Source organism: Arachis hypogaea, chromosome 15 (genome assembly GCF_003086295.3).
Source record: "Arachis hypogaea cultivar Tifrunner chromosome 15, arahy.Tifrunner.gnm2.J5K5, whole genome shotgun sequence".
Classification (NCBI taxonomy): domain Eukaryota; kingdom Viridiplantae; phylum Streptophyta; class Magnoliopsida; order Fabales; family Fabaceae; genus Arachis; species Arachis hypogaea.
Genome location: NC_092050.1, coordinates 24,921,332 through 24,948,954, shown reverse-complemented (window position 1 = coordinate 24,948,954; position 27,623 = coordinate 24,921,332). Strand labels below are relative to the sequence as shown.

The 27,623-nt window shown below is 38.9% G+C and overlaps 1 protein-coding gene across 1 annotated transcript; it reads right to left on the bottom strand.

The window, feature by feature from the left end:
* Window positions 1-8,086: 8,086 nt before the first annotated feature.
* On the bottom strand, window positions 8,087-8,739 carry LOC140179168 (uncharacterized). The gene is made up of 2 exons (XM_072217823.1): window positions 8,702-8,739; window positions 8,087-8,594 (listed from the first exon to the last, which is right to left on the bottom strand). The coding sequence occupies exons 1-2, from the start codon at window positions 8,737-8,739 to the stop codon at window positions 8,087-8,089; spliced, it is 546 nt and encodes a 181-aa protein (XP_072073924.1).
* Window positions 8,740-27,623: the final 18,884 nt, after the last annotated feature.

Below are 27,623 nucleotides of genomic sequence, written 5' to 3'. Positions count from 1 at the left end.
GTTAGCACTGTTGCACGTCTGGGCTTGGGAGCGGATGCCTTTCCTTGCACCAATTCGCCATCCTCCGACTTTCCCATTAGCTTGTCGGTATGAGCTCTAAGGATATTCATTATTAATGTTATATTAATTGTCTATGTAAATGCATTTATTAATGTAACTTTATTCAATCACAGGTGGAATGAGTGGGATGCTCCTTCGATGGAGTTTACATGGTGGACACCTGCACATTTCAGGCAGATGCTTGATAACATTACAAATGCTAATGTATGTAAATCAATGCTTATGTTTAATTCCTCGTCTTATTTTATACCATATGTGATTTTTATTCTTAAGACGTTTACCTAATCCAATCTTTTCCTATTGACACAGTTTCTGTGGGACTCATATAGTCTGCGACACCTTGGATCGGATTTCATGCTGCATGACATGCATGGGAAGCACGTATGTGGCTTGCATCGTCTCCGCTCATTTCCTTTGAATGCATTGAGTGGTGCCCAACCGATAGGGTTAAGAGACAATTCGGGAGACGACAAGACCCACCGGAGAGTCCGAAGGTTCTTGGAGATGCACACAACATGTTGTTGACGGGTCCAAAAACGCTCTTTTATATTTTTCATACAAGTGTGTGCTATCTACCTATATAATCGGCTTGCAGTGTCTGAATGCTCTAATACATGGGTATAAACTCTAGAAAACTCAATTTAGAACCCTGGCATCCTGAGCCAATTCATCCCCGCGGTAGTAAGGTAACGTTTCATATTCGACGGCTGCTGATGACTCTTTCTTCACCATTGCCTCAAACCATGTGGAAAACGCTTCATAAGAGGCTTCCCACCCTCCAAAAATTTTTTCAACTGCCTGTGCTTATCCAACCATGCTTTGCGATAGCTAATCGTATAGTTAAACTTCGATTGGACATCTGCAATCATTGATCGCACCTTTATAGATGGATCGGCCTCTACCAATGGCTTAATCGCTTCTACAATAGTGTTTGGGTTGAACTTCGAATGATCCTGAGAAATGATAGCTCTAGTACATGTATAGCTGCCATTGTATCGTCTAATCTCCCAACAATACTTTCTTCGCATCATGCTAACCCTGATAAGCCAATCACAACTTTGCCTATATTGCACACATTTTGCGTAAAATGTCATCGGCTCAGACTCAAAAACCCGATAATTAACACCTCTGTGAATGGTATAATCTTTAAATGCCTTTATCACGACCTTTCTAGAATTAAATTTCATCCCTATGACAAATTCACCATCTACGACCACAGGTGGATCTACAGTAACACCGCAACACCATATTTACACAGTGCATAATATTAATATACAAACATAATATTTAAATTACTAATCCAAATACGGTATGATGCAACTACAAACCTGCATTGACATACTCTAAAAATTCTGGAGCATTCATGGCATCGAAATCCAAAGTGCGCATGAAAGACGGTTCTTCAAATAGATGCTCACTTGCTAGTGCATTTGCAACGTCTGACTCAACGGTGCATTCCTCTTATTCCTCGTTTGCATTTGGATCTATGAAATCGTAATTCCCTTCATATTCCTCTTCGCTATCACCGTTATAACTTTTCCAATCGAAATCTTGATCAAGTTCTTTGACCGTATTCGGTAATTGTTCGAACTCTACATACAGCTCAATAATAAACACTTGTAATTGGGCTTGATAGTAGATTGAGAACATCTCTTGCAGACTTGTGTCATCATTGATGCACATCACCTGAAATTGAACGAACCTACCGAATACTAATATAGGTCATCTGTATAAAATATTTGTCACCCTCTTTAGCATATGAGGATCTATGTTTTGACAAATATAACTCTTAAATTCTTTGAACGGCACTATAAAAGAAAGAATAGATATACAAGGATTATTACACATAAATATCACACCTTCAGCTGTTTTAGATAAAATTTGACCATTATAATAAATTTTAAAACTAATATTATTATTTATTTTTGTTATTACAAAAATTAAATTTCTATTATAATAAATAAAACGAATTAACTAAATATTATAGTCTTAAAATGAAATAATTATATAACTAAAATGAATAAAAAAATTTATCCAAAAATATGAATAAAAAAATAACTTATACACACAAGAAAGAAGAGAATTAAGAAGAATAAGAAGTAGAAGAAGAGCATTAGAAAAAGAAGAAGATATTGACAATTGTAAGACATTACATTCACACATTTTATATATAGAAAAGTTAATAAACAAATTGTTACTCGGGTTTATGAATTAAATAGTTTTAAAATTTTTAAATAAGAAAATCAGCACTAATAATTTTATGATAGTATAAATTCTGGAAGCATTTTTGTCCTATTTAAAATCATTAGTCTCATTTTTTATATTTTTTGTTCTATTTATGAATCGTTAGTCTCATTTTCATAACATTTTGTCCATATCTAAAATCGTTAATAACAGTTTTTTTATTGTACTCTCAATCTTTTATATCAATATATTATACCAAATTAATATAATATCCTCGTATTATACTTATCCTTTGATAATATCCGAAAAAATTAGCCTCAATATTCTCATCTTATTTTTATTTCATAAAGACTAAACGGATAGATGGAAGGGTACCAGCATAATGCAACCCACTACCTTCTAGCCTTGTCTCACATTGTTCAATTAAATCAAAACCAAAGTTTGGCAGCTGAATGAGATTCTCTTTTCAATATTGGTTGGTGCCCCCCTTGAGGGGATGCTTAACACTAGGAGATGGCTCAATATTAGTTGGTACCCCTTTTGAGGGGATGCTAAACCTTTTCTTTTTTTTTTTTTTTAAAAAAAAAAAAGAGTTTTTAATAGTGCTATTTTAAACTTGTGCCACGTAATGGTTGTTTTTAAATGTTTGTTAAAAAATTATGAGTATTGACTAGAAAAATAATAATATAAAATTCTTATTTAACTTTAATTTTATATTCGTAATATTTATAATTACATATTTATAATCTATTATATCTAATATTATGCATTTAGTATTTAATAAATACAAACGAAAACAAAAAAAAGACAAATTCTAACTACCGTTCTCAAACTTTGACCTTCCAAACATTTTCGTTTCATGAATATCCTAATTCTTCTATTTGCTTTAATAATATGTTCGCATTTATACCAGATACACCAAAATTGTTAACAATTTTAAATATCAATAATCATTATAATAGTTATATTTAAATAAATGACTTCATACAAATTAAATTGGGAAAAATTGTTACAAAGACAGTTAGAAAATTTTAATTATTAAAAAATTCTTTATAAAAGTATTAAACAAATAATTTATGTAATATTTAAAGAAAATGATCAAACTTTTTTTTGTAAAAAAATAAATATATTTTTAAATTATTTTTTATTTACTTTTTTTTGTAAAAATATTTTTTAAATTATCTATCATACTCAAATTCTTATTAATATAGGTTCATACATTTTTATCTATAATTCATAACAAAAATTTATTGCTGCGAATCATAAATTTATCATTAATAAATCCTCTAATTTTTTCTTATTTTTTAATGTTTTTTTTTCTCTCCCTACTATTTTTTATCATCTTCGCCATTTTGGGATCTAAGCATTTGAAAATAGAATTTCTATAGTACTAGCGAACTGCATATATATATATATATATATATATATATATATATAGAAAAACTATAGGGCGATAATAAAAATATTAAATAATATAAATAATAAATATATTAGATGTTCAATTTATTAAGTGTGCGAATAGTTATTCTAATATTAATATTTAGGTGAGTAATTTAGAATGTAGTGTATTTTACTTAAATTAGACCAATTTTAAAATCTGTTGTTCATATTATTTAAGTAAGTCATTAATTACCTAACATAATCCATATATATATATATTGTAATAGCTAAGGTTACTAATAAAGTAATAATGACGTAAGACTTGGGGGAGTATCTCCTTTTCCGGTTTCATGAATTCAGATCTTGTCAAACCTCAAGGCTACAATGCCTCAGTTATATAGCATATATGTTTTTATAAGCTTTAGGTTCGACAATTAATCTTAATAATTTAGCTTTGATCGCACATGATATCAATAATTTAATTTGTCAAATCATAAAAAGTTAGAACACATTTATTAGTCTTTCAGCTTTTATTTGATGCCCTGGGTTCATATAAAACTCGGTGATTTATTTAGTTATTATTGTCATGCTAAGGTTTTACTTTTTTGTTTTATTAATAATCAATAATTAGTAGTAATTAATTATTGTTAGTATTTTTTTCTTGTAGTCATTGGTTATTTATTATTTTATATTTTGCATAGACATATATTTTATTATCGGTTCACGACAAATTTTTTGTTATTTTTACATTAGAAATAATATTGAGATTGTAGCAAATCAGAATATTATATATTTATCATAAAAGAACCATAAAAGATTAATTAAAAAAAGATGTATATACCAATTTAATACATAAACAATAACTTTGAATTTGAAAAAATATGTAAAACAAGTGTGTTATTCATACACTCAAGATTTAACCAATCCTAACTTATAGACCTCATTGATACTAATAATGTTAATCAATTAATGACATTCAGCGATAATACAATTTATGTATATATTATGGAGGCAGAAAAAACTAATCATGATAGTAATTCTGACGAGGATAATAATAATAATAATGTTCATGATAGATATTGTTACATGGGTAATTTGAAATTAGTGGGTTGAACTTGTAAAACTGGCTCACGCGTTTGATGGAGGTAATCTCCGATTAGGTTCGTGTCTGGGAGCTGCCGTCCGACTTGTGTATGTGAAGGAATGGGGGGTGATCGATGATACCTGCAAAGACACTCCGATGCCTAAGTTAATAAAGGGTTTTAGCAGGTTTAAAGAGTATTGGAACTTAAAGATATCTGAGGGGTGTCAGTGTATTTATAGTGGTGAACCAATAACCACCGTTGGAGTAGTTCCACCTTTTTAAGTCGATAACCGTCCCTTTATCTTAGGGAAGTTGAGATATGGCTCCTAGAAGTGGGTTGAGAGATTTTAGGGGCAGTTACTTATGTAAATAAGGATTATCTGCCAGCTAATCATCGATCCGACTTCCTTAGAGCAAGTCTGTGTAGGATACGACTTGTGAGAAGGTCGGTGTCGAGTGAAGGCTAATATTTGGATTGGGCCTTTTATTTAGACCTGGGCCTTAGTGTTGGGTCAGGGTATGAACAGTGTCCCTACTCGAGTCCAATCTCTTTTAATTATGAGTTGGATTCGAGTATTTGAACTAGGGCTTGTAGCCGACGTGATTTAGGAACCGACGTGATTTTTAAAACCGACGTGATTTAAAAATTTCCAACAGTCGCATCTAATCAAACGTCGCGTCTGTTAAGAGTTTCGTATTTACACGTAGGGAGCGGTTACATTGGTAATGGCGCGTATCTTTAATGATAGCCTCGTTTTACCGTTTTGCCCCTAGTGTATTTATAAATACTTTTTCCTCTCTTTCTTCTGTTTCTTTTGTTTTCTGAAATCTCTCTCTTCGAATCTTATTTTCTCAAAGCTTTTTAGCTTTTCTTGCTGTGACTGTTGTTGTCTCTGCTTCTCTTCGTGCTAATCAACAAAGGTTAGTTCCCCATTCTTCTCCTCTTGTCATTTACTTTTTATGTATTTAGAGGAGATCTGGCATGTTGTTAGCGAGTATGTTGAACTAGCTTTTTTGTTTTCTTGCATTTGGATTTTTCGACGTCTTTGAGAATCTTTTTCTATCTCTTCCATATGACCAAGCCCTTCAGTGGACAAAATAATAAGCAACAATGGATCTCTTTCCGGGCCATTCAAGGTCAGAAAGTTTTCTCTATTTTTGATGAATCTTTTCATGACTTCAAAAACTTTTTCTTTAAAGTTCAAGCCGTAGAGGGTCACCATCCCTTTTTTCTTGATGACAATTATTCTCCCCGCTTTCCTCTATATTGGTTGGAGGCCTCTCATGTGGAGAAATACGACCTGGATGACTTGGATGAGGTTGAGGAGGCCATCGTTGGATTCTTCCGAGAAGTTTGGGGAAGAGCCCCTTATTTAGATACAAAAAAGTTTCTTCAGGGGTCTCCGAACTTTGTGCAGACCCAACTAGGTAGCTTTATTGTTTCTTTTGATAGTTTTTGACTCAACTAGCTGTTTCCGACTTGCAAAGAAAATAATTTTTGTTTTCTTCTCTTTCAGAAATGGTGAAGAAAGGTTCTAGCTCCTCCTATCAGAAGGTCTAGGACGCCAAGAGGAGGTCTCGGGCTCGAGTTGACGCCGCCAGGGCTGCCAGGACTCTTCCCCCTCCTCCTCCTCCTCCCCCTCGTGATTTGGGGACCTCTTCCCGTCCTATTACGGTAACTTCTACTTTTGCCTCTTCTCTTCCTCCGCACAACCTTCCTGCCCGAGCTTCTCCTGAGCCAGATAGGAAGAAGTGCAAGACTTCAGGGTCGAGTACTTCTTCTAGGGATTTTGATGGTCCCCAATTCATTTGGAATCACATCTTTTGACATACTCATATTAATATGGATGATGCTTCCATTTGAAACTATCTTAATATCCTGGTTCAGGGGAGTGTTCGGGCAGCTGGGTGTGTACAAAACTTTTTGATATTTTTGAAAAGAATCCGCTTAGCTCTTTAGGCTCTACCCAAAAAGTTGAAGAGCTGGAGGGGAAGATTCTCATTTATCAGGAGGAAGAAAAGAGGCTTTTGGAGGAAGTTGCTGGTTTGAAGGAGGAGAGGTCCCGACTTCAGGATAGGGAGAAGAAATTCATGGCCCAATGTGCCATGGCGGAGGGGCTGAAAGAGAAAGCGGAGCAGAACTATGTCAGGGTCTTCACTGACAACATGAATCTTCAGCGGGAGTTGGAGAAGGGTAGGGAGGCTTATTAGGATCTGGAGGACTCCGTGGCGGAGAGCTCGGAGGAGGCCTGGAGGATCTTTAAGGAGCAGGTTAGAGTTATTGCTCCTGGCCTGGACCTTTCTCCTCTAGATCCTGATAAGATTGTGGTGAATGGTGCTATTGTTTCTCCTCCTCGTCCTGAGATGGATTCTGAGCTGAAGACCTGTGGGAAAAGACTTGAAGAGTCTCCTCTTCGTGAGGATCAACAAGATGGATCTCAGCCGACGTCTTCAGGCATTCCAACTCCTGCTGCTGAAGAGACTGTTTCGTCCTCCCTGCGGCTGACCCGACCTCTCTTCCTTCTGATGATGCCGATCTTCCTTCGGTTAATTGATTTCTGGCTATGGTGGGGCCCGGCCTGTGGGCCCCTTCTTTGAACAATTTTATTATTTGTTTGTTGTTGTGGTGGTTGGTTCTTGACACTTCTTGGCCTTTTATGACCGTAAACAAAAAAATATTTTAATTCCTACCCCTTTTTTGGATAAGGGGTTTTAAATTTATTTGTCTTGTGCATGCTTTCTATGATTTTTCCTTTGTTAGGTTTTTTTATGAAAAACCCTTTTGATCTTTTTGTTTTTTTGGAAAAAATCTTTTATCTGGGTAGGCTGCGCTTTATTTGAATTGTCTTTAGGTTTTCTAAAGACTCAAGCTAGCCCCTGCTTTTGATTTTTTATGATTTTCCTTTTTTCTTTTTTTTTTTTTTGCATTCCTTATGAATTCAAATTTCTCGATCTGAATTGTTCATAACTTAGGTTATTTTCACAATGCATTTCAAGTTTTCTCAGTTTTTCTACTTGTTAGTCGTAACATTTCCGAGTTATCATGATTTGCTTTTATGACCTCTTTACACCGACTTGTACCTCGTCGTTTTATCCTGCCGACCACGTAGGTCGGGCATGGGATTTTCAGGTTTTGTCGAGCTTAAGTCGGCGCGTTTCGTAGAAAAAAAATGATAATAACTTAATGGAATATATAAAGAGATGTAGAAAAAGATCTTTATTTATTGATGAAGGTACTTTTTGCTACTAAGGGATTGAAAATTGCTGCCCTAGCCTACACTTTGATGCCTCGTTAAAACCCCCTTCAGGAAAACCCTTCTTTTTGGGAAAAAATCATGAAGGTAGGAAAAAGAGTACATCAGGGAGTGGAGTTTGCTTCTAACTATAGTACCTTTTCATATTACAAGCATGCCACGACCTAGGTAACTCGGTACCGCTCAAGTCGGTTACCTTGTAGTATCCTTTTCCGAAGACTTCACTTATCTTATATGGCCCTTTCCAATTAGCAGCAAGCTTTCCTTCCCCTGACTTGTTGACTCCGATGTCATTTCTAATCAAGATTAATTCGTCTGGGGCAAAGCTTCTTCGAATGACTTTTTTGTTGTATCTACTTGTCATTCTGTGCTTCAGCGCTGCTTCTCTTATCTGGGCTTGTTCTCGAACTTCAGGAAGGAGCTCGAGTTCTTCTTTGTGCCCCTGTACATTGCTAACCTCGTCATAGAAGCTCACCCTTAGACTTTGCTCATTGATTTCAATTGGTATCATGGCCTGTATGCCATAAGCAAGAAGGAAGGGTGTTTCTCCTGTGGCAGACTGAGGTGTAGTCTGATAGGCCCATAGTACTTGAGGGAGTTCCTCAGCCCATGCTCCCTTTGCATCTTGCAACCTTTTCTTCAACCCAGCCAGTATGACTTTGTTAGCTATCTCAGCTTGCCCATTTGCTTGTGGGTGTTCTACTGAGGTGAACTGATGCTTGATCTTCATACTAGCTACCAGGCTTCTAAAGGTTGAGTCGGTGAATTGAGTGCCATTATCAGTGGTGATGGAGTGGGAGATTCCATACCTTGTGATAATATTTTTGTAGAAAAACTTCCAACTTCTCTGGGCTGTGATGGTGGCCAATGGTTCTACTTCAATCCATTTCATGAAGTAGTCTACCCCACTATTAGGTATTTTACTTGTCCAGGCGCTTGGGGAAAGGGATCTAATAGGTCTAACCCCCCATTTTGCAAAAGGCCATGGAGAATTTATGCTAATGAGTTCTTTTGGGGGAGCGACGTGGAAGTTTGCATGCATTTGGCATGGCTGACACCACTTTACGAACTCGGTGGCATCCTTTTGCAAAGTCGGCCTGTAGAACCCGGCTCGGATGACTTTCCTAGCCAACGACCTTGCTCCAAGATGATTCCCGTAAATACCATTATGAACCTCTTCCAAGACTTCTGCTATCCTTGAGGTTGGGACACACTTTAACAATGGTGTAGATATCCCTCTTTTGTAAAGGATACTTTTCACCAAAGTGTAGTTGTGTGCTTCCCTCCGTATCTTCTTGGTCTCTTTTTCCTCTTTGGGTAGGATGTCGAATTTCATATATTCAATTAGTGGTTCATCCATCCGAGGTCCATTCCAGATACTTCAAGGACGTCTTGTCTGCCCTCTGTTTTTGCAACTGAGGGTTCTTGGAGATTTTTTTAGATCAGGCTTCTATTATTCCCTTCTGGCTTGGTACTTGCTAGTTTGGAGAGTGCATCCGCTCTACTGTTGAGATCCCGAGTTATGTGTTTAACCTCGGTCTCTGTAAAATGCCTAAGATGCTCCAAGGTTTTGTCTAAGTACCTCTTCATGTTGGGGTCTTTAGCCTGATACTTGATGAGCGGATAATTTATACGCTTTTTGACATTGTTTTTAGTATGTTTTTAGTAGAATCTAGTTACTTTTAGGGATGTTTTCATTAGTTTTTATGTTAAATTCACATTTCTGGACTTTAATATGAGTTTTTGTGTTTTTCTGTGATTTCAGGTATTTTCTGGCTGAAATTGAGGGACTTGAGCAGAAATCAGATTCAGAGGTTGAAGAAGGACTGCTGATGCTGTTGGATTCTGACCTCCCTGCACTCAAAGTGGATTTTCTGGAGCTACAGAACTCGAAATGGCGCGCTTCTAATTGCGTTGGAAAGTAGACATCCAGGGCTTTCCAGTAATATATAATAGTCCATACTTTGGCCAAGAATAGACGACGTAAACTGGCGTTCAACGCCAGCTTTCTGCCCAAACCTGGCGTCCAGCGCCAGAAAAGGAGCCAAAACCAGAGTTGAACGCCCAAACTGGCACAAAAGCTGGCGTTCAACTCCAAGGAAGACCTCTACACGTGCAACACTCAGGCTCAGCCCAAACACACACCAAGTGGGCCCCGGAAGTGGATTTATGCATCAATTACTTACTCATGTAAACCCTAGTAGCTAGTTTATTATAAATAGGACCTTTTACTAGTCTTTTGGACCATCTTTGGTCTCAGTTTTAATCCATTGTTCATCTTAGGAGACTATTGATCACGTTTTAGGGGGCTGGCCATCTCGGCCATGCCTGGACCTTCACTTATGTAATTTTAACGGTAGAGTTTCTACACTCCATAGATTAAGGTGTGGAGCTCTGCTGTTCCTCAAAGATTAATGCAAAGTACTACTGTTTTCTATTCAATTCATGTTATTTCGCTTCTAAGATATCCATTCGCACCCAAGAACGTGATGAAGGTGATGATTATGTGTGACGCTCATCACCATTCTCCCCTATGAACACGTGCCTGACAAACACTTCCGTTCTACATGAAATAAGTTAGAATGAATATCTCTTAGATCTCTTAACCGGAATCTTCGTGGCGTAAGCTAGAATGATGGCGGCATTCAAGAGAATCCGGAAAGTCTAAACCTTGTCTGTGGTATTCCGAGTAGGATTCAATGATTGAATGACTGTGACGAGCTTCAAACTCGCGAGTGCTGGGCGTTAGTGACAGACGCAAAAGGAGGGTGAATCCTATTCCAGCATGATCGAGAATCGACAGATGATTAGCCGTGCTATGACAGATCATGTGAGCATATTTTTCACTGAGAGGAGGGGATGTAGCCATTGACAACGGTGATGCCCTTGCATAAAGCCAGCCATGGAAAGGAGTAAGACTGATTGGATGAAGATAGCAGGAAAGCAGAGGTTCAGAGGAACGAAAAGCATCTCCATTCGCTTATCTGAAATTCCTACCAATGATTTACATAAGTACCTCTATCCCTATTCTATTATTTATTATTCGAAAACACCATTATCAATTTATATCCGCCTAACTGAGATTTGCAAGGTGACCATAGCTTGCTTCATACCGACAATCTCCGTGGGATTCGACCCTTACTCACGTAAGGTATTACTTGGACGACCCAGTGCACTTGCTGGTTAGTTGTATCGAAGTTGTGAACCATGGTATTGGCACCATGTTCTTGGCGCCATTGCCAGGGAAAGAAAGAGCCATGAATTTTACATAATTAAAGTATAATCACGATTACGCGTACCAAGTTGCTCACGTTGTCAGGGATTGTTCGAGCCTGGACATCACAATTTTGTGCACCAATACTCTCCTTTTATTTGGGAGGTCACCACTTGAGAGTCACTGAAGACGACTACTTTGGTTGCACCGACTTCTTCTGCCAGCTTTAATCCTGCAATCAAGGCTTCATATTCTGCCTGATTGTTAGAAGCTGGAAATTCAAATTTGAGGGAGACTTCTACTTGCGTTCCCTCTTGGCTGACTAGTATTATGCCTGCACCACTTTCAACTTCGTTGGAGGATCCATCCACATATAGCTCCTATGTAGTGGAAGCTTCCTCTTGATCCCCTGCATATTCTGCCACGAAGTCGGTGAGGCATTGGGCTTTGATTGCCGTCTGAATTTCGTACTTGAGGTCGAATTTGGATAACTCTATGGCCCATTGAACCATTCTGCCCGCAATGTCCGTTTTCTAAAGGATTTGCTTCATGGGCTGGTTCGTTCGAACTTTTATCGTGTGTGCTTGAAAGTAAGGCCGTAACCTTCGAGAGGCTACTATTAAGGCATATGCAAACTTTTCTAGTTTTTGATACCTTAATTCAGGGCCTTGTAGAACTTTGCTGGTGAAGTATACAGGATGCTGCCCGACCTTGTCTTCCTGTATTAGAGCTGATGCCACAGCTTTGTCGGATACGGACAAATACAGGACGAGTTCTTCCCCAACTTTGGGTCGGGTTAGAATGGGAGGTTGGCTTAAAAACCTTTTGAACTCCTGGAATGCTTCTTCGGATTCAGGAGTCCATTCGAACTGGCATCCTTTTCTTAGTAGAGAAAAAAGGGGTAGGGATCTTAATGCTGATCCTGCCAAGAACCTGGAGAGAGCTGCAAGTCGGCCATTTAACTGTTGGACCTCCCTTAAGCAAGTCGGGTTTTCATTTCTAGGACTGCTCTGCACTTGTCGGGGTTGGCTTCAATCCCCTTTGTGTAAGCATATATCCTAGAAATTTTCTTGCTTCTACCGTGAAGGTGCATGTCGTGGGATTCAATCTCATCCCATGCATCCTAATGGTGTTGAAGACTTGCGAGAGGTCGGCCTCATTCTTGGTTTTTACTAGCATGTTGTCTACGTTGACTTCCATTTGATTCCCAAGGTGAGGTGCGAACACCTTATTTATCAGCCTTTAATATATGGCTCCTGCATTTTTCAACCCAAAAGGCATGACCACATAGCAATAGTTTGCTCTTGGCATGATGAAAGATGTCTTTTCTTGATCCGGCTTGTACATCAGAATTTGATAATATCCCGAGCACGCATCCATGAACGACAAGTATTGATACCCCGAGCTGGATTCTACTAAGGTATTGTTCATACCCTGGGTCGAGCTGTACGACCCGGGATGTTTAGCGACAAAGCGACCGACCTCTTCAGGTCATACTATCCGATCTCTTCTCAAAGAGCTCGGCCAAGTTGCCAGAAAAGCTCAATAAAGGGCCCAAATAGAGGAACACGACCCGAATCCACAGGCAACCCAAGCCTATAGAGATAAGGACAGTTCCCTTGAAGATAAGCTGACCTCACCCAAAGATGAGATAAGATAAGATAAGATAACTAACTTATCTTATCTAAAAAGGTCACTCCACACCATTATAAATACATTGGAGCACCCAGGTATAACTCATACTCTGATTCTACTAAAAACCTGCTTAATACCCTTGCTAACTTAAGCATCGGAGTCCCTTGCAGGTACCACCACCCTCCGGTGACAAAGGATCAGCAGCATTGCCAGCCCAATAAGTCGGATACGACCGCTCCGGCCATCCACACGCCGGACACGTCATCGCCGATCAGTACAGAAGATCTCGTCCGAGATCGACCTATAGTTTCAGGTAACCCTCGGAACATTGGCGCCGTTGCCGGGGAATCTGGAAGTCATCCCACCACCATGGTGGACGACCATGACAACGACCACGATTCGAATCTAGAAGATAGAACGCCACACAAAAATACAGACACTACACCAAAAGATATCCCGCAACCTGACGGAGACAAAAACTCACCAAACCCGGGAGCTCTTGAGATACTTCAAGATCGTTTAAAGCAACTTGAGAAAGAAGCCCAACATCAGCGAGAAGCTGGGAAAGACCTACAAAGGGAGATACGGCGACGCCGCGAATTGGAGGACAAACTTCTAAGACTCGAAGCCGATCTCAAAGCCAAAGCTACTCGATCCACTCATGAGGACAGCTCTCGCAAGGATCAGGATCCATTTACTAGGGAGATCATGAAAACCAAAATCCCTAAGGACTTTAAACTCCCGGATATGACTTTGTACAATGGCACGGCAGATCTCAGCCATCATCTCAGTAACTTCAGGAGTCGAATGTACCTCACCGATGCCTCGGACGCAGTCCGCTGCAAAGCCTTTCCGACTACCTTAACCAAAACGGCGATTAAGTGGTTCGACAATCTACCCCCCAGGTCCATCTCAAGCTTCGATGACTTGGCAAAAAAGTTTCTAGCTAGATTCTCTATCCAGAAAGAAAAAACCAAGCATGCCCCAAGTCTATTAGGAATCAAACAAGGAGATCGGGAAAGTCTCCGCAGCTACATGGAAAGATTCAACAAGGCATGTCTAGATATACAAAGTCTACCCACAGAAGCGGCCATCATGGGCCTCATCAATGGCTTGCAAGAAGGGCCTTTTAGCCACTCCATATCGAAAAAGCATCCCACATCTCTGAATGAGGTACAAGAACGAGCAGAGAAGTATATCAACATGGAGGAAAACTCTCGACTAGGAGAGACCTCAAAATCCGGATTCTCCTACTCTTCCCAAGATAAGGACAAAGAATCCAAGAAAAATCAGGTCAGGGAAAAGATAAAAAAATACCACAATTATACCCCTCTTCGGGTATCCCTTGTGGATGTCTACAGAGAAGTATGCCATACTGAAAAGATACCTCCAGCTCGACCACTCAAAATCAAAAAAGGAGGAGGAAACCGGGCTGAATATTGTGAATATCATCGAATCTATGGACATTCTTCCAATGAATGTTTTGACCTAAAAAATATCATAGAAAAACTCGTAAGAGAGGGAAAATTAGATCGGTATTTGGCGAGCCGAGCAGACGATCCCAGAAAAAGAAGAAGAGACAAAGATGTCGGATGGGCTGAACGACCACCTCGTACGCCCAAAAGACACGTCCACATGATACACGGAGGATTTGCGGGAGGAGGGATCTCCAAATCATCTCGCAAAAGATATCTTAAAGAAGTATATCATGTCGAAGGAAGGGAGGAAACGCCCAACATCCCCACAATTACTTTTACCAAAGAGGACGCATCCGGCATCATCTCAGGACACGACGATCCTATGGTCATCACTATCATATTGGCAAATACAAATCTCCACCGCACACTGATAGACCAAGGAAGCTCCGCCGACATCTTGTTCAAAACTGCCTTCGATAAGCTCGGCCTGGAAGAAAAAGAACTCAGAGCATATTCGCACAGCCTGTTCGGACTGGGAGACACCCCAGTGCAACCACTTGGATACATCTCACTACACACGACCTTCAGAAAAGGAAACCAGTCAAGAACACTCAAAATAGACTACATCGTGGTCGACGTGAGTTCAGCCTACAACGTCTTAATAGGTCGGACAACATTGAATCAGCTCGGCGCAATAGTCTCGATTCCACATCTATGCATGAAGTTCCCAACAACAGAAGGGATAGCTACAATAAAAGCAGATCAGAAGACGGCACGCCATTGCTACAATGAAAGTCTAAACCTTTGAGGCAGAGGTGAAGAATTCCACACAATCGAACTTGGTGGAGTTTAGAGGCAGGAAGAACTCCGCCCACAACCCGAAGGTGAAGTAGAAAAAATCCAGATCGGAGACATCCCAGACAAAACAACTAATAAGGAGACATAAAAGATTCACTCGTACAGTTCTTACGAGATAACGTCGACCTCTTCGCATGGAAGGTTGCAGACATGCCAGGCATAGACCCCAAATTAATGTGCCACAAGCTAGCAGTCTACCCAGGATCTCGGCCTGTACAACAGAGACGTAGAAAGCTCGGGCCAGAACGATCCCAAGCTGTGAAAGAGTAGGTACAAACTCTACTGGAGGCAGGATTCATAAGAGAAGTCAAGTACCCACTATGGCTAGCCAACGTCGTCTTGGTGAAAAAAGCAAATGGGAAGTGGCGGATGTGCACCGACTACACTGATCTCAACAAAGCTTGCCCAAAAGATCCTTATCCACTTCCAAGTATCGAAGCTCTGGTAAATGCCTCCTCTGGATATAAATACCTCTCGTTTATGGATGCATATTCGGGATACAATAAAATCCCAATGCATCCACTCGACTAAGAAAAAACTTCATTCTTAACCCCAAAAGCAAACTATTGCTACATCATCATGCCCTTTGGTCTTAAAAATGCGGGCGCTACTTATCAGAGATTAATGAATAAGGTCTTTACGGATCAAATCGGAAAAATCATGGAAGTCTATGTTGACGACATGTTAATAAAGACAGAAAGTGAAGAGACGCTATTGTCCGACCTGACCCAAGTATTCGACACTATAAGAAGGCATGGCATGCGACTCAATCCTGCAAAATGCACCTTCGCAGTAGAACATGGCAAATTCTTGGGTTTTATGTTCACACAAAGAAGAATCGAGGCAAATCCGGATAAATGCCGGGCCATAGTAGACATGAAGAGCCCGACTTGTGTCAAAGAGGTACAACAACTCAATGGAAGGTTGGCAGCCTTGTCCAGATTTCTAGCCGGATTGGCAATAAGATCTCTCCCCTTCTACGCCACTCTAAAGAAGGGAAAGAAGTTTGAATGGACCACCGAGTGCGAGCAAGCCTTCCAAGATTTCAAAAGATTCCTGGGACAACCGCCTATCCTAACTCGGCCATGGGAGGGAGAACCACTCATATTGTACCTCGCGGTAGGAAGTCGGGCAGTAACCTGATGAGCGGATATTTTATACGCTTTTTGGGGTTAATTTCAGGTAGTTTTTAGTATATTTTAGTTATTTTTTAGTATAGTTTCGTTAGTTTCTAGGAAAAATTTATATTTCTGGACTTTACTATGAGTTTGTGTGTTTTTTTGTAATTTCAGGTATTTTCTGGCTGAAATTGAGGGAACTGAGCAAAAATCTAATTCAGGTTGAAAAAGGACTGCTGATGCTGTTGGATTCTGACTTCTCTGCACTCGGAATGGATTTTTTAGAGCTACAGAAGTCCAATTGGCGCGCTCTCAATTGCGTTGGAAAGTAGACATCTAGGGCTTTCCAGAAATATATAATAGTCCACACTTTGCTCAAGGATAGATGATGTAAAATGGTGTTCAACGCCAGTTCTATGTTGCAGTTTGGCGTTAAACGCCAGAAACAGGTTACAAGTTAGAGTTAAACGCCCAAAACAGGTTACAACCTGACGTTTAGCTCCAGAAACAGCCTAAGCACGTGTAAAGCTTAAGTCTCAGCCCCAGCACACACCAAGTGGGCCCCAAAAGTAGATTTCTACACTATCTATCATAATTTACTCATTCTCTGCAAACTTAGATTACTAGCTTACTATTTAAACAACTTTTAGATGATTATTTTGGATCTCATGACATTTTAGATCTAAACTTTGTACTCTTTGACGGCATGAGTCTCTAAACTCCATTGTTGGGGGTGAGGAGCTCTGCTGTGTCTCGATGAATTAATGCAATTATTTCTGTTTTCTATTCAAACACGCTTGTTTCTATCTAAGATGTTCATTTGAACTTCAATATGATGGATGTGATGATCCGTGACACTTATCACCATTCTCAACCTATGAACGCGTGCCTGACAACCACCTCCATTCTACCTTCGATTGAATGAGTATCTCTTGGATTCCTTAATCAAAATCTTCGTGGTATAAGCTAGAATCCATTGGCAGCATTCTTGAGAATCCGGAAAGTCTAAACTTTGTCTGTGGTATTCTGAGTAGGATTCAGGGATTGAATGACTGTGACAAGCTTCAAACTCACAAGGGTTGGGCGTAGTGACAGACGCAAAAGGATCAATGAATCCTATTCCAGCATGAGTGAGAACCGACAGATGATTAGCCGTGCGGATGGTAGCCATTAACAACAGTGATCCACCAACACACAGCTTGCCATAGGAAGAACCTTGCATGCGTGAAGAAGAAGACAGGGAGAAAGCAGAGATTCAGAAGACAAAGCATCTCCAAAACTCCAACATATTCTCCACTACTGCATAACAAGTATTTAATTCATGCTCTTTTATTTTTCGCAATCCAAACTGATAATTATAATTGATATCCTGACTAAGAATTACAAAATAACCATAGATTGCTTCAAACCAACAATCTCCATGGGATTCGACCCTTACTCATGTAAGGTATTACTTGGACGACCCAGTGCACTTGCTGGTCAGTGGTACGAGTTGTGAAAAGTGTGATTTACAATTCGTGCGCCAAGTTTTTGGCGCCGTTGCCGGGGATTGTTCGATTTTGGACAACTGACAGTTTATTTTGTTGCTTAGATTAGGAAAAATTTTTTCTTTTTGGTTTAGAGTCTTCTATTATTGTTCTTGGTTGAAATTTTTTTTAAATCCTTATTTTCTCTTTTTAAATTTTTTGAAAATTTTATAAACTGATAATTGAGTTTTTCTGTTTGAGTTTAGTTTCATATTTTAAGTTTGGTGTCAATTGCATGTTTTTATTTTCTTTTAAATTTTCGAATTTGTGTTCATTGTTCTTTCTTAATCTTCAAGTTGTTCTTGTTTATTTTCCTTGTTTGATCTTTAGTTTTTCTTGTTTTGTGATTTTTCTTGTTTTTCTTATGCATTTTCGAATGATTAGTATCCAAAAAAAAATTTTAATTAAAAAATAAAAATTTATACATTAAATACCTTTATTAAAACACTTTAAATTTATAGCTCAATTGGCTAGAGTAGTGTGCTTATGTTCTTGGTAGTTGGGAATTTTCTTTCTAAAAACTTTTTCAAAAATAATTTTTCTTTGAATAAATCTTGTGCCAAACTTTAAGTTTGGTGTTTTCTTGCTGATTTTTCTTTAGTTTTCGAAAATTTTATTTTAGTTTTCTAAAAATTTTAAGTTTGGTGTTCTATCTTCATGTTCTTGTTGTTCTTGTGAGTCTTCAAAGTGTTCTTGAGTCTTCCTTGTGTTTTGATCTTAAAATTTTTAAGTTTGGTGTTCCTTGGTGTTTCCCTCCAAAATTTTCGAAAATAAGGAACATTAGATCTAGAAATTTTAAGTTGTGTCTTTTGTGTGTTTTTCTCTTTCATCATAAAATTTAAAAATAAAAAATATCTTTTCTCTCTATTTTAAAGTGAATTTTCGAAAATTGCTTTTAAAATTCAGATTTCTATTTCAAAATTTAAAATCTTTTTCAAAAATCATATCCAAAGTTTTTCAAATCTACTCAATTAAGTAATTATTTTAGTTTTAATTTTTTTTCTTAATTTTCGAAATCTATATTTAATTTCTAGTTATTTTATTTCATTTTTTATTCGTTCTCTTTTTATAAAATAAAAATAAAAATATATTTTAATTACAATTCACATCAATTCCCTTTTCTCCATCATGGACCTAAGTGGAAATGAGCAGTCCAGAAGGACTTTGGGGTCATATGCTAACCCCACTACTGCTTTATATGGGAGCAGTATCTGTATACCCTCCATTGGAGTCAGTAGCTTTGAGTTGAATCCTCAGCTCATTATCATGGTGCAACAAAGTTGCCAGTATTTTGGTCTTCCACAGAAAGAACCTACAGAATTTTTGGCACAGTTTTTATAAATTGCTGACACATTACATGATAAGAAAGTAGATCAGGATGTCTACAGATTATTACTGTTTCCATTTGCTGTAAAAGACCAAGCTAAGAGGTGGTTAAATAACCAACCTAAGGCTAGCATAAGGACATGGAAACAACTGTCAAAAAAATTTCTGAATCAATACTTCCCTCCAAAACGGATGACACAGCTAAGGCTGGACATCCAAGGCTTTTAACAAGGAGATAATGAATCTCTTTATGATGCCTGGGAGAGATACAGAGAGATGTTAAGAAAATGCCCCTCTGAAATATTTTCAGAATGGGTGCAGTTGGACATCTTCTATTATGGGCTTACAGAGAAAGCTCAAATTTCTCTAGATCACTCAGCTGATGGATCTATACACATGAGAAAGACAATTGAAGAGGCTCAAGAGCTTATTGATACAGTTGCCAGAAATCAGCATCTGTACCTAAATAGTGAATCTTCTATGAAAGAAGAGGCTAAAACAGTAACTGCTGAACTTAGTCCTGCAGAACAAATTACTGAATTCAATCAGCAATTAGACTTTCTAACAAAACAGCTGGCCGAATTCAAGGAGATACTACAAGACACAAGAATGGCTAATATAAATATGGAGGTACAGTTAAAGCAAACAGAACAACAGTTATCAAAACAAATAATAGAAGAGTGCCAAGCAGTTCAATTAAGAAGTGGGAAAACATTAAATACCTCACTTCAAGGTAGCAGGAAGCCAAGAAATGAACAAACTGCTATTCAAAATCCCTCTGAGGACAGTAAGAGCCCAGAGAGGAATAACTCTGGCGTTCAAACGCCAGAAACAAGCAAGGAGTTGGCGTCAAACGCCCAATGGAAGCTCAGTTCTGGCGTTCAAACGCCAGGAACAAGTAAGGAGTTGGCGTCCAACACCAATCCAGCTTCTAACCCTGGCATTTAAATGCCAGTGAGGGATCAGACATACACAAGTGCTGATAACAACCCCTCTAAAAAGGCTTCTCCAACCACCTCTGTAGGAAATAAACCTGCAGCAACTAAGGTTGAGGAATATAAAGCCAAGATACCTTATCCTCAAAAACTCCGCCAAGAGGAGCAGGATAAGCAATTTGCTCGCTTTGCAGATTATCTCAGGACTCTTGAAATAAAGATTCCGTTTGCAGAGGCACTTGAGCAAATACCTTCTTATGCCAAGTTCATGAAAGAGATCTTGAGTCATAAAAAGGATTGGAGAGAAACTGAAAGAGTTCTCCTCACTGAAGAATGCAGTGCAGTCATTCTGAAAAGCTTTCCAGAAAAGCTTAAAGATCCCAGGAGCTTTCTGATACCATGCATATTAGAGGGTAATTGCACCAAGACAGCTTTATGTGATCTTGGGGCAAGCATCAACCTAATACCTGCATCCACTATCAGAAAGCTTGGTTTAACTGAAGAAGTTAAACCAACCCGGATATGTCTCCAACTTGCTGATGGCTCCATTAAATACCCATAAGGCGTGATTGAGGACATGATTGTCAGGGTTGGGCCATTCGCCTTTCCCACTGACTTTGTAGTGCTGGAAATGGAGGAGCACAAGAGTGCTACTCTCATTCTAGGAAGACCTTTCCTAGCAACTAGACGAACTCTCATTGATGTCCAAAAGGGGGAAGTAACCCTGAGAGTCAATGAGGATGAGTTTAAGTTGAATGCTGTCAAAGCCATGCAGCATCCAGACACACCAAAAGGCTGCATGAAAGTTGATCTCATTGACTCTTTGGTAGATGAGGTCAACATGGCTGAGAGTCTCGAATCAGAGCTGGAAGACATCTTTAAAGATGTTCAGCCAGATTTGGAGGGTTCAGAGGAATTGAAAGAGCCTCTGAGACTTCCTCAGGAAGAGGAGAAACCTCCTAAACCCGAGCTCAAGCCATTACTACCATCCCTGAAATATGCATTTCTGGGAGAAGGTAACACTTTTCCAGTGATCATAAGCTTTGCTTTAAGTCCACTGGAAGAGGAAGCACTAATTCAAGTGCTAAGGACACACAAGACAGCTCTTGGGTGGTCCATAAGTGACCTTAAGGGCATAAGCCCAGCTAGATGCATGCACAAAATCCTATTGGAGGATGATGCTAAGCCAGTGGTTCAACCACAGAGGTGGCTAAATCCAGCCATGAAGGAAGTGGTGCAGAAAGAGGTCACCAAATTACTGGAGGCTAGGATTATTTATCCTATTTCTGATAGCCCCTGGGTGAGCCCTGTTCAAGTTGTTCCCAAGAAGGGAGGCATGACAGTGGTTGATAAACCCATATTTCATGAGTTATTTTGTGCTTAGTTTGAGTGATTTATTCAACCCTTCACCTACTTATTCATATTAATTGCATGGTTTTACTTTCCCTTCCTTATTATGTGATGTATGTGAAAAACATGTTTCCTAAGCTTTAAAAATTAATTATTTTAATTACCTTTACTTCCATTCGATGCCGTGATTAGTGTGTTGAGTAGTTTCAGATTTTCTAAAGGCAGAATGACTTAAAGGATGAAAAAGAAAACGTACAAAAATGGAAGGAAAGTACGAAACGGAGTTTTGAAGAAACTGGCATCCACGCGATCGCATGGACGACGCGATCGCGTGCCAGGAGCGAAAAAGCAGCGACGCGGCCGCATGACTGACGCGGCCGCGCGACTTGAGCATAGCGCATTCGATGCGGACGCGTGACCGACGCGACCGCGCCACAAGGAAAACTCCAGATGACGCGACCGCGTGACCCACGCGGACGCGTGACAGAGGCCACGTATCAGAATTTACAGAATACGCCCCCAGCAATTTCTGAAGCCCTTTTGGCCCAGATCCAGGTGCAGAACACACAGACTAGAGGCTATAAAGTGGGGAAATGCATCCATTCAAAGGAGAGCTCGCATTTTTACTACTTTCCATGATTTAGATTTAGTTTGAGAGAGGTTCTCTCCTCTCTCTCTTAGGATTTAGGACTTCTCTTAGTTTGTAAGAGTGACTCTCGATCCAGGTTTTATGTTTCTTTGTTTTAAGCTTCCCTTTTCACTTTTATTCCAGCACTTGAGTTGATTGTTTACTTTTATAATTTAATTTATGAATTATTCCATGTTACAGATTGTTATTTGAATTAATGATATTCGAGGTATTTCAGTTATTGATTGCTTTCTCTTTAATTTGTGTTACTATTGTTTCCAATCTGAAGATATTCTATTCCAGCAATTTACTTTTTCCCTTTTTGGTCTTGGTTAAGAAATCAGTAACTCAACAGTTATCAAACTCAACATAATTGATAATCGTTATCTTGCTAATTGAACTGAACTTCAATAATCCCAACTTTTTCTTTGGAAATAAATAGGATTCGAAGGTCAAACTAATTAGTCCCTTGACTTTCCTTTACTTTAGTAAAGGTTAACTAAGTGGAATTTAGATTCAACTTTCATTATTGTTGAGAGAGATAACCAAGTTGGACTTTCAATTTCTCTTACCTTGCCAAAAGTTGCTTTACAGTATTTATTTATTTTAATTGCCATTTACTTTACTGGTCATTCAAATCACTTGCTTCTCATCTTCTAAACCCCGATTATAACCTTTATAGCCAATAATAAGAATATACTTCCTTGCAGTTCCTTGAAAAGACGACCCGAGGTTTGAATACTCGGTTAACAATTTTTAAGGGGTTTGTTACTTGTGACACCCAAAACGTTTGTACGAAGGGATTTCTGTCGGTTTAGAGACTATATTTACAACGCGACTGTTTTTATGAACTTCTTTACTGGCAAAAATCTTAACGTCAAAAATGGCGCCATTGCCGGGGAACTGCTAACGTGTGCCTTATTATTGGTTATTGTAAATATTTTTCTTTTGCTTGTTTATTTATTTTTGTTTCTCCTTTTTATCTTTATTTGCTACCATGAATTCTCACCCCTCTCGCTTTGAGTTTGGTTCTAACTTTATGAAAGGAAATAGAAGTTATAGCAGGAATATGCATCAAGGTCAGACCAATCAAGGATGGATGGAGCCAAGAGGATCTAATCAACCCTTTAGGCAGCAACACCCTCCGAGATATCTTGGACAAAGACCATTCTACCGTGCATACCCAGCTGGAAGATGTGGTGGACAGCCTTGTAACTACCAACAAGCCCCACCCCGTGCATATAAACCATCCTTTCAACATAACCTCGAACTACCACACTCACAAGCTTCTCTTCACCATTCGCCACCATATGATCCTTCCTTACCCCAGTACCAATCCAATCACTCCCAATCACCACCACTTTCCTATGTATCATGCCCAAGTCCAGCAACCCAAGAAGCAGAGGTTCGCCTAAAGGAAACAGTAAATAAACTTCAAACAACCATTTGACAACTGGAGCAAACAATAATTTAATGGGTTTCTAGGCGCTCAAATACACAAGGATCAGCCACAGCCCCATGTGAACAGTCTAACGAAGAGCGTAGCATGAAGGAGATACCAGAAACTCCAGTGGACAAGACAGAGAATAAATTCGTACTAGAACAGGTAGAAGAAGCTGTCATTGTTCAAGAAGAAGAGTTGGTTGAAGATCTAGGAGATGCTGAACCTCCATGGAAACCCAGAACTGAGGAGAACTCCGTCAAAGACGCTACAGTTGATGCTAAGGAGGATATTGTACAATCTCCAACGCAAGTTGTTTATGAAGAATCAGACGGAATAACCCAAGACACAAATTCCCTTGATGATGATAGTCACAAGTCTAGCTCTCTTAGTAATGAACTTGCATCCGTAAGTGAATTCTCTGAGATCGAAGAATCTTCCCTAGATGAATACGAAGATGATGCAGAGGTAGATTTCTCTCAACCTCCAATCTATGACTCAAGTGATGAGGAAGACATAGAAGACTTTGACCAGGACACAGATACAATTGTAGAGCCTTGCAAGGAAGTGGAGGAATTCACAGAAGAGCACAAGGGAGTAGAACATACAGAACCACCAGAAACACCTACCCCAAGGCCATTACCACCTACTACAAGCTTCAAGTGGGTACAATCCTTAACCTATAACTTTACTTATTCACTTGAATATGGTTTGCTTGAAATAGATGGCCAGCTTAGAGCTCTTTGCGGCTTTAAGAGTAAGAGGGAAATGGCTCGTACTCAGAGCTGGTGCACAAGGTTCAATAAGGTTCCACGCTTCACCTCGAAGTACATGGATTGGTATCATGCTCAATTGCATGGATCACAGAGAACGTTTGGTCACCATGGTGAGATTCTACTCTTTAAACCGCCCGGATGGAAACATGTAGATCAAGACGGAGGCGGATTTAAAAACAAGGCTTGGGATCCTGGAATCTATTCTGACATTCGTCACCCCGGGAGCCTGAAATCTGTTTGAAGCTGCTCAGAAGCTTTACATGCCTAGTTTGGGACCCCGGAGGCTATTGGCATTCCAAGCACTGGTGGAGATTTCTGGATGAATTTAAACACAAGCCACCATAACAGGAAGCCCTCCCAATGTCCAACTTAAGGACTTTAACTAAAAGTGCTAGGTGGGAGACAACCCACCATGGTATGATCGTTCCTTTTGCAATTTTAATTTTATTTCATTTTTTTTGTTTTTGAATTCTATTTTTATTTTATTGAACCTGGAATCATGCATAGCATTCACATTAAGCATTGCATCTTGCATTCATTTAAAAAAAAAATGCCACGCGACGCGACCGCATCAGCGACGCGTCCGCGTCGCAAGGAGAGGGGAGAAAATAAAAACGAACAGAGGGTCACGCTGGAGCGTGGCTGGAGGTGTGCCCGTGGCACAAATCGTCCCACGCGACCGCGTCGCTGACGCGTCCGCGTCGAGTGGGAATACTGGCCTCCCACGCGACCGCGTGCCCCACGCGGCCGCGTGACCAGGATTTCGACGTAATAATGGTGCACAGCCGAAAGTTGTGCTAGAGTGGTGCTGGACTGGCGCTGGACGCGCAGTCCATCTCACGCGACCGCGTTCCCCACGCGGCCGCGTCACATCCTACTAAGTGCCCACTCACGCGATCGCGTGCCCCACGCGATCGCGTCACCCAATATTTGGCAATTAATGATTTTTGAATAGAGAGTTATGCGAGAGCGAGGCTATCCTCGTGCCAGTAGCATAAAACGGGTCACGCGACCGCGTGACCGACGCGACCGCGTCAATCAGTATAAGCGCAAGTCGCGCGACCGCGTGCCCCACGCGACCGCGTCGCTTGCGCCGCACAGCTTATCCTAATTTGCCAAATATCTTATCTTTTCTTCTCCAAACCTAATTTTCCTCCCTCCTTTCTTACTTATTTCTTCTTCCCTTCTTTCCCTTCTCATTCTTCTTCTTTTTTATTTTATTTTATTTAAATACTTTCATCCATTGCATTTTAATTGTGTGCTTATTTTTTTTTCTTTTCTAAAATTATTATTTTTCCATTGGTGTCACTTGTTCATATTAAACTGTTGTGTCTTTTCTGGTATTATTTGGTGCTTAGTGACTTGTTTACACTGTCGGGTAATATTATTTAAATCAATGTTAATCTTTTATGATATTTGTATTCCTTTTTGCATTGACATGAGCTTATACTGTCTTTCATTACCCACACTCTCCTCCCCTATGTTTCAAATCTTGCACCACTGGCATGCCATGGCTTCTATTGTTTTCTCACTTACATGTTGAAGCTTCCATGTAAATGAGACCCTTATCATTTGCCATTAACCCACCCATACTTCTTTTATTTTCTTATCTCTATTTCCGGGTTACTCTTCTTCCCTTTTCTCTTTCAGGATGGCCACCCGGAAGGGAACCGGAAGACGTTTACATGGGGAGACAAACAAGTCCATCAGCACAATCCTTGAAGAAAAGCATCAGTTGGAACAGCCCGTCCACCTGCACATCTCAGCATGCACCGAGGACGATGCTTCATTTTAAGTGTGGGGAGGTCGCCATCTCTGGCGTTTTATTTTGGTGAACCACTACATCTCTTTTTTCTTTTATTTTGGATATTTTTCTGTATTTTTCTTTTTACTGTTATTTTTTGAGTACTTATACATTGCTACTTTTATGTATTTTTACTCTAATTTTGCATTTTTGTATTTTTAGTTCATATTTTTAGTTATTTAGTTTAGTTTGTAATTCTGACTTATTAGTGGATTAATTAGTATAGTTTACCCTTTTTAGCATAAGATAGCATAGTTTAATTTGAAAAATATAAAAAGGAAGTAAGCTAGGAAATTGAACATAACAGATTTAAATCCATAAACGTTGTATATATAGCATTACATCATATAGTTAAGTTGACAACATTTCATCAAGGAGGAACATTAAAACTTTAAAGGCTACCCTAAATAATTTTTTTATGAGAATAATGGGAATTTTTAACTAAACCTGCATAACATATATGAATGATATATGATGCTTGAGTTAGAGAACACACAGCCTGTGAGTCTTGAGCTTAATTGTATGGTTGCATTCAAACCATAATTTCATTCCTGTGTGTTTCGCTTCTTTTTATTCTGATGTTCTTTACTTTGCTTTAATCTATATGTCCAATTATAGAATATAGAATATAGATACATACCAAAAGAATGATTGAGGCCATCATTTGATTTTAGCTCACTTACCCCAAAATAACCTACCTTTCACATCACCCTTGTTAGCCCCCTTGAGCCTTTAAAATCCCTTTTATTCTATTTAGCCACACTACTAGCCTTAAGCAGAAAAACAAAATAAAATTCGAAGTTGAATCCTTGGTTAGCTTAAGATAGAAAATTATAAATAGATTAAAATGTGGGGAACCTATTGGGAACATGGATGATAGAAACAAAAGGTAGAAAAGTTAAAAGAAATAAAATAAAATTTGGAAAGCATGCTCATGAGAAATCAAAGTGATTCAATTACCATGTGCATTAAAAAAAAGTTATTTTTCAGCATTTAATAAAAAAAAGGGGATACAAAAGAATTCCCCAATACAAAATAAAAGCAGTGCACATGGGATAAAAATAAAATTGAAACATGAGCATGTAACAACAAGTGGGATAATATGGGAAAATTGGTAAAGAAGCTTGTTCTACTAACTATATATGTTAGGTGAGATCTTAGTCTAATTAAGGATTCACTTATTAGCTCACTTAGTCTTATACATATATCCTTACCTTTACCTTGGCCCTATTACAACCTTAATTAAAGACCTCATGACTTTTGGTATGACTGTACTCTATAATTGTTGATTGGTTAGATGAAGAACAAAGTTATAGAAAGTAAGAATAAAAAGAAAAGTAGAGTGGATAAACCCAATAAACACTGAGTGACTAGAGGGTAAACACAAAATCTAGTGAGGGTTCAATAACTCATCAACATATATCTGTGCTTAATTTACTAATTGTTTTGCAAGTTTGTACAATATTTTTATTTCCCATCTCATTTGCAAAAATGCTTTATTATTTAAGGGTTGGCTATATATATATATATATGACTCCTTGAGAATGTGAATTAATTTGACTACATGTAAGCTTTATATATGAGTGGATAAATTGGAATTGCATGACTCATTTAGGTAGATGCATTTAGAAT